At 35.3% G+C, this 8810-nt stretch overlaps 1 protein-coding gene across 4 annotated transcripts in view; it reads right to left on the bottom strand.

Moving 5' to 3' along the window:
• ODR4 (odr-4 GPCR localization factor homolog) overlaps positions 1-8810 on the bottom strand; it is a 53688-nt gene that overhangs the window by 7301 nt on the left and 37577 nt on the right. For 2 of the 4 annotated variants that reach the window (XM_049867975.1, XM_049867974.1), the window contains exons 13-14: positions 288-398; positions 2-178 (exon numbers count right to left, since the gene is read on the bottom strand). In XM_049867975.1, the coding sequence (XP_049723932.1) occupies positions 2-178; positions 288-398 (288 nt within the window). Of the gene's footprint in view, position 1; positions 179-287; positions 399-8223; positions 8307-8810 lie in introns of those variants that run through there. The other 2 variants (XR_007515230.1, XM_049867976.1) reach the window with 2 other exon arrangements.

Here is an 8810-nt window from a genome sequence, read left to right as displayed (position 1 = left end):
CCCAAAAGCCGAAAGGTTGGCAGGTAGAACCCAACCAGAGGCATCTTGGAAGATACGCCTGGTGATCTGGACCTGAAGGTTACAGCCTTGAAAAACCTATGGAGCACAGTTCTACTCTGATACACACAAGGGTACCATGAGTCTGAGACGACTTGATGGCAACTGACAACAAAAACCACTATTAAGAAAGAGAAACAGAATGAAAATAACTTCTCTAGAGTAACGATTAACAGGAAAACTCAAATCTGAACTATCATCTTTGCGATGTTATAAAACAAGCGAAATACCTATGTTTTGCTGAATTTTCAATATTATTGTAGTTTTAATTGGTTGCTTTGGTTGTTCATCATCTGTGTTGTCCAAATAAGCTTCACTATCCATGGAAGAACTCATATAAGCTGTAAGAGGATAATAAATATTATATAAAATGAGAATAAGCCATTTTAGAATGAGTTTTGAAGAACATTTTAAAGAACATATACAATCAACTCTATTTTCCTTGCACTTTTTTAATAACATAATGCATGTACTCACTTTCAAATGTAGAAGAGTTAAATCAAAAGGAGAACATATGTCAAACTGAAATAATTTTCATAATACTTAATGTGGTGTTATGACTGACCTACACTACACCAGAGGGCCACACAGCCAGTTTTGAATGAATCCCAGGCTATAATTTGTTTACCATATGGTAGTAGAGATAAACCGATACCCAAAATCAAACCAGACAGTAGCAGGATAAACTTTCTTCTTAATTGGGGTTAGTAGATATCACTCTTATTGGTCATTTTAGCAATTAGGAATTTCAAATAATTAAAATTAATTATAAAACCAGGGGTCAGCAAGCTACACCCCATGGGTCAAATTTGGCTAGAGGCCTGTTTTTTGTACTGCTCATGAGCTAAGAATGGTTCATATTTTTTAAAGGGTTGTAATTGTAAAAGGTTATATGGCCCAGAAACCCTAAAATATTTACTATTTGGCCATATACAGAAAAAGTTTGCCAACTCCTGACCTAACCTAAAATTTGAAATATACAAGCAAAATATGATAACAAACTTGATCTTAGAACAACTCTACAGGTTAAGCAAGGCAAGCACATTATCCCAATTTTACAGATGAAAAACAAAAGTTACAAAGGGTTAAGCTCCTATTCCAGGGTCAAGGGCAGCAGAGGAAGGATTCAAACACAGGTGCTCTTTCCACTTCATTGTGCAGAAAGCGATTTATGTAGGTTGGGCCTATTTGAATTCATTTAACACTGATTAAATGTGTTAGCATGGAAACAGCAAGAGATCACCAAGGCTAGTGGTTTTTCTTTTCTTTTAGTGCTGAAGAATCTTACAAAACCAAACAAAATCTAATAGGAAATTCCAGTATATAAAATAGAGGAAAGTAGAACTGTCTTAGGTGTAGCAGGGATTGAGGGATCCTGAAGCCAGATCAGCTGTCTCCCATCTCCCTAACCCTCAGAAATAGTGGGCGTGCTCCTCTACCGAACTCTAGGGAATTTCATTTGAAAGCAATTAGTTCATGTCGATCTCTTTATTTACAAATAATTGAAGGAATTAGAGATGAGAATACCAAACCAAAAAACCCACTGCCAGTTGAGTCGATTCCAACTCATAGCGACTCTATAGGACAGAGTGGAAGTGACCCTGTTTCTAAGGCTGTAAATCTTTACGGAAGCAGACTGCCACATCCTTCTCCTGTGAAGTGGCTAATGTGTTGAATTGCTAACCTTTTGGTTAACAGTCGAGCACTTTACTACTATGCCATCGGGGCTAAGCGTTCAGCTGCTAACTGAAAGGATGGCACTTTGAATTCACCAGCCGCTCCTTGGAAACACTATGAGGCAGTTCTACTCTGTCCTATAGGGTCGCCATCAGTTGGAATCGACTCGACGGCAATGAGTTTTTTCTTTTTTTGGTTTTAACAGGGCTAAATACTACTGGTTATACTCAAAGTGAAATAGTCTACTGCTTAGATTAAAAATGCTCTTAGAGATTATCTTTGTATGCCAATATACCAGCACAGCTCACAAGGATGACATAAGCTTACTGAAACAGACATCAGTGGTACCCAAATGGTTGAAAGAAAAAAGAAATTACCTACTTCTCATTAATTTCTCATAAAGAAAAGTTTACTTCAAAAATTTTTACTTACTACCTCATTAGAATCAAGGACACCACCAATCTTTCTATTACTATATACTACTACTTAAAAACAACAACAAAAAATCCTTTTTTTCCTTCTACTCCCACATCAAATTAGTCACAAAGGTCTACACATTCTTGTTCTGAACTGTCTCTAGGACTATCTAGTCTTCTCTATTTCCATAGCTTCTGGTTTCCTCAAGGCACTTGATACCTTAGTCCGAGACTACATTAGCCCACCAGCTTCCAGTGTCTCCCAGCTTTAGTCTATATGCCTGCACATAAAATTCAACGGGCAGTACTGTTTATATTGATGTTTAAAAAAAAAAAAAAATTGGCTTTCCTATTAGCGATATCACAACTAAAAATCATTTTCATCTTTGGTTCAATATAACCTTTACATTAAGATCAAAAATTAACAAAAATAATAGATGAAGAATATACTTGTTTGGTAACACTATTTTTTCACTTGAGTACTCGTATTCAAAGAGCATAAAGTTTGTTTTATTTGCCACATTACCTATAAATTTAATTACTGAATTGTTATACATGAATATCATGCTGTAATAGGTCAGGTATAAAAAAAAGGAAAGCAACCTCTGCATAAATAATTTACTTCTATGAAAAAAGATATCCCATTGCTCTGTTATTTCAATTTTTTAAATGTCACATAAAATTTCGTTGATTTGATATAAATTTGAAATAATTTTACTGAAGCAGAGCATTTTTCAAGGATGAACAAGGCTTTTTCTTTAAAAATACTTGTGTTTTTTTGGTGTGGGCCTGTAATATCTTAACTCAAATCTTAGATACCATGCCTTATCACCAATAAATGCTTCAGTATGTTCTCTGAAATTTACATATGATTCAATAGACAATTAAATCACAACCATTCTTTAATACCAGTTAATTTGACTTCAGACAAATCTAAAATAAACCACATAAGAGAACAAACTTTTTGAACCGCTGTCAAAAAAAGAGAAAACAAGGACCATGGAGACTGCATACAAAGTAGAAGATACATTCAGATTTCATTCCAAACTGCTGATTGGTAGGCAGGTCTGTTTATAGGCTTACAATGAAATGTTAAGATTTGAATTCCTTAGTTGGTCGTCTTCTTCCTTATCCCTGAATTCTAAATTAGTAAGGTTGATTTAGTCATAAAATTACATCTTCAATATTATTCTTCTTTCTTTTGTAATTAAATCATTAATGTTTAACTAAAATGACAAAAATTCATTTCAGCTCTGATATCAAGAGAGAAATGGCAAAGATGAGTTTCTGCATATTTTTAAAGGCATGTCTCCAATTTTTTTTAGCTCACAGGGTGGGTAAAATACATGTGAATTATTATGTTAATGCCTACTAGGAGATGACTCACACATCTAAGAATTTTAAAGCCAAGGTTATCCCTCGCCTTAAGTGAGTCATTTTGACAAACAAATTGTTCTTCATCCTTTAAGTCAATTAAAAGTATGTTATTTTAAGATACTTACTTGGCAAAATATGTATTTTAAACATAGCAACTACTTGGCAGCTGTATTATAGAACAGAAATAATGAAAATATAGCAAATAATAATAATTTGGTTTAATATTTAATAAAAATAAAAAAATAATGCCACCACTCATCTGCCAGTTTGTCATAAATACTGTGGTGGCTTGCATGTTGCTATAATGCTGGAAGCTATGCCACTGGTACTTCAAATACCAGCAGGGTCACTCATGGTGGACAGGTTTGAGTGGAGTTTCTGGACTAACACAGACTAGAAAGAAGGATCTGGTGATCTACTTCTAAAGAAACTGGCCAGTGAAAGGCTTATGAATAGCAGCGGAACACTGTCTGATACAGTGCCAGAAGATGAGCCCCTCAGGTTTGAAAGCACTCAAATATGACTGGGGAAAAGCTGCCTCCTCAAAGTAGAGTTGACCTTATAATGACGTGGGTGGAGTTAACTTTCCGAACTTTCATTTGCTGATGTGGCAAGGCTCAAAATGAGAAGAAACAGTTGCAACATCCATTAATAATCGGAAGGTGGAATGTACGAAGTACAAATCTCGGAAAATTGGAAGTCGTTAAAAATGAAATGGAACACACAAAGATTGAAATCCTAGGTATTAGTGAGCTGAAATGAACTTGTATTGGCCATTCTGAATTGGACAATCATATGGTCAAAAATGCCAAATTGAAGAGTAATGCATCACATTCCTTGTCAAAAAGAACATTTCAAGAAGTACAATGCTGTCAGTGATAGCCACGAAGGCCAAAGATAAAGAAATTGAAGATTTTTACCAACTTCTGCAGTCTGAAATTGATCAAACATGCAATCAGGACTCATTGATAATTACTTGAGATTGGAATGTGAAAACTGGAAACAAAAAAGAATTTGGTAGTTGGAAAATATGGCCTTGATAGAAATGATGCCAGAGATCGCACAATTGAATTTTTTAAGACTAACGACTTCATTGCAGATACCTGTTTCACCAACATAAATGGCAACTATACATGTGGACCTCACCAGATGGAATACACAGGAATCAAATCAATTACATCTGTGGAAAAAGATCATGGAAAAGCTCAGTATTATCAGTCAGAATAAGGCCAAGGGCCGACTGCAGAAGACCATCAATTGCTCATACGTAAGTCAAGCTGACGCTGAAGAAAATTAAAATAAGTCCACGATAGCCAAAGTACGACCTTAAGTATATGCCACCTGAATTGAGAGATCATCTCAAGAACAGATTAGATGCATTGAACACTAATGACTGAAGACCAGACAACTTGTGGGATGGCATCAAGGATATTATATATGAAGAAAGCAAGAGGTCATTAAAAAGACAGGAAAGAAAGAAAAGACTGAAATGGATGTCAGGAGAGGCTCTGAAACTTCCTTTTGAATGTAGAGTGTCTAATATGAATGGAAGAAATAATCATGTAAAACAGCTGAACAAAAGATTTCAAAGGGTGGCTTGAGGAGACAAAGTATTTTGATGACATGTGCAAAGACCTGAATGAAGTTAGAAAACCAAAAGGGAAGAACCTGCTCACCATTTCTCAGGCTGAAAGAACTGAAGAAAAAAATCAAGCCTCGAGTTGCAACGCTGAAGGACCTTCTTTTGGCAAAATAATGAACAATGCAGGAAGCATCAAAAGAAGATGGAAGGAATACACAGAGAATTCATCAATGTTCAACCATTTCAGGAGGTAGCATATGATCAAAAACTGATGGTAACTGAAGGAAGAAGTCCAAGTTGCACTGAAGGCACTGGCAAAAAAATAAGGCTCCAGGAATTGATGGAATACCAATTTAGATGTTTCAACAAGCAGATACAGCAAGGGAAGTCCTCACTTGTCTATGGTAAAAAATTTGAAGACAGCTACCTGGCCAACCAACTGGAAGAGATCCATATTTGTGCCCATTACAAAGAAGGGTGATCCAACAGAAGGCAGAAATTATTTAACAGTATCATTAATAACACACGTGAGTAAACTTTTGCTGAAGATAATTCAAAAAGGTTGCAGCAGTATATTGACAGGGAACTGCCAAAAACTCAAGCCGTATTCAGAGGAGGAACTGAAATGAGGGATATCATTGCTGATGTCTGATGGGTCTTGGCTGAAAGCAAGGAATACCAAAAAGAAGTTTACCTGTGCTTTATTGACTGTGCAAAGGCATTCGACTGTGTGGATCATAACAAATTATGAATAACATTGCAAAGAATGGGAATCCCAGAAAACTTAATTGTGCTCATGAGGAACCTGTACATAGACCAAGAGGCAGTCATTTGAACAGAACAAGGGGATACTGAGTGGTTTAAATCAGGACAGGTATGGGTTAGGGTTGTATTCTTTAACCATACTTACTCAATCTTTATGCTAAGCAAATAATTCGAAAAACCAGCCTATATGAAGAACTCACCATCAAGACTGGAGGAAGACTCATCAACAACCTGCAACATGCAGACGACACAATATTGGTTTCTGAAAGTGAAGAGGATTTGAAGTACTTACTGATGAAGATGAAGGACTACAGCCTTCAGTACCTCTCAACATAAAGAAAACAAAAATCCTCACAACTACACCAACAAGCAACATCATGATAAACAGAGAAAAGACTGAAGTTGTCAAGGATTTCATTTTACTTGGATCCACAATCAACGCCCATGAAAGCTGGAGTCAAGAAATCAAGTGACATATTGCACTGGGCAAATCTTCTGCAAAAGACCTCTTTAAAGTGTTAAGAAGGAAAGACGTCACTTTGAGGACTAAGGTGCCCCTAATCCAAGCTATGATATTTTCAATTGCCTCATATGCATGCAAAAGCTGATCAATTAATAAGGAAGATGGAAGAATTGATGCCTCTGAATTATGGTACTGACAAAGAATATTCAATATACCACGGACTGCCAGAAAAACAAAGAAATCTGTATTGGAAAATGTACAGCCAGAATGCTCTTTAGAAGTGAGGATGACAACACTTTGTCTCATGTATTTTGGACATGTTATCAGACAGAAGCCCTGGTAGCACAACCAGGCTGACAACCAAAAGGTCAGCAGTTTGAATTCACCAGCCACTCCACTGGAAACCTTATGGGGCAGTTCTACTCTGCTGTATAAGGTCTCTATGAATTGGAATCGATTCGACTAGACGACAACTGGTTTTTTCAATGGGTTTTATCAGGAGGGATCAGCCCCTAGAAAAGGATATCATGCTTGGTAAAGTCAGCAAAATAGAGGAAGAACCTCAATGAGTCAAACTGACACAGTAGCTGCAACAATGGGCTCAACACAGCAATGACTACGAGGAAGGCACAGGACCAAGCCATATTTCCACCTGTTGTACTTTGGGTCGCTGTGAGTCAGAATCAACTCAACAGCAATTAACAACGACGACAATGACATCAAAGCAAATAATGCCAAGTACTTAGAAAATAAAGCCAGATACCTGTAACTAATTTAAAATTCCTAAATATGTAGTAAGACAGATATTGTAACTAATTTAACATTTCTAAATATATGGTAAGTGGTTTCAATTTTTGAATCTGAACACTTGAACTCTACTTCTTACGGTTTATTTTATATGGAGACCCTAATTTCAAATAGAGAAATCTAGGCACATTATAAAGCATTACTTTCATACTTTAGTATTAATATTTTTCATTATAACTCAGGTTATTTAAAACTTTAATAATAATGTTCACTAATATCACCCTATATTTATATAACACTTTCTGTTTATAAGACCTTTCAGTTAGCAGCCAATCGATTAATCACCATTCTTGCAAGGATTCCTTTGTTTAAGGATACACAGCCATGAGTGGCAGACCTAGACTCAAACGAAGAGCACCTTGGTACAATTAAGGAAGCTAGTATCTCTGGGTAAATGAATAAGTGAATACAATGCTAAACCAAAAATAACATGGTTATGGAAGAAGATTTATTTTTTGTACCAAAATTTTTTTTTGCGCCTTTCCATATTTTTAAAATGTGATATTTCTCTATTAAAATATACTGAATTATTAAATTATTCCTTCTGATTCAACAAATACTTAATGAAACAAAACTAATATAATTCCAGACAAGTTATATTCTCAGCTACAATATATCTGATATTAGTGTTCAATTCCTAAAAAGCCTACAGTTATTTTTAATTGTATTCATACTTTAAAATCATCTCAGATGTCACCTTCTTTGGTTAATTTCCCTAAGTCCCTTACCAAGGATAATGCTTCTATGCTCTGATAATTCTCTGTTCATTCCTCCATTATAGACCTAATCATCTGTTTTAGAATAACTCATTTCTCTATACTTCCTACTACAGTGTGAGCTTTTGAGAACTGAGACTATATATTTTATCTCTAGAACCCTAATTCCTAATACATAATTGGCAATTAACAAGTAATCAATCACTTAAGATTCATGTAAGTTTCAAAATTAGGGCAGAGTCCTGAAAGGATCATATCTACCATACTTGAAATATTATCTTTAATACGTTACACAATATTAAAAAAATACATAATAGCATCTGGAACCACGAGTTTGATACACATACACAAAGGTATACACACCTAAACTTTCCAAATTGCTGTTGTTTCCTCTGTCCTTGTAATATTAAACTCTTCCTACTCAGTTAATCCACCTCTATACTAGACTGCCAGCATAAAAAGAGAAATATAGACAGTAAAAATTTTTAAGAATACAGTATGAAACAGATACAACTCAGTTCCAATACTGAAAACTTACGAAAATAAAAATCTACAATAGGTAAACAGATTAAAATTTATATTATCTTAGTTTAAAAATTATTTAAAAATACTTTATGGTTACTAGGTTTGTGCTAGTATTTAACACTGTACAAACACTGCTAATGATGAGGGCTTACTGAGGGAAAGCTGAAAAACAAGATTAAAATACATGCAGTATACATCTAGGCCACTGGGTGGCACACACGGTTTGTACTTCATCACTATCCAAAAGGTAGGCGGCGTCCTTCCACCCATAAAATGATAAAAAGCTATTCGTTAGGGACTAACATTTAAATATGATAATAATGGAGAAGAAGTGGGTTATTTTGAGGCTAAAAAATCATTCACTTATGAATACTATTCAAAACTATGCAACTGTTAATACAATTGGGATTATCCACTCTATATTA

This window comes from Elephas maximus, chromosome 24, assembly GCF_024166365.1.
Source record: "Elephas maximus indicus isolate mEleMax1 chromosome 24, mEleMax1 primary haplotype, whole genome shotgun sequence".
NCBI lineage: Eukaryota > Metazoa > Chordata > Mammalia > Proboscidea > Elephantidae > Elephas > Elephas maximus.
This window is presented reverse-complemented; position numbering and strand designations above follow the sequence as displayed.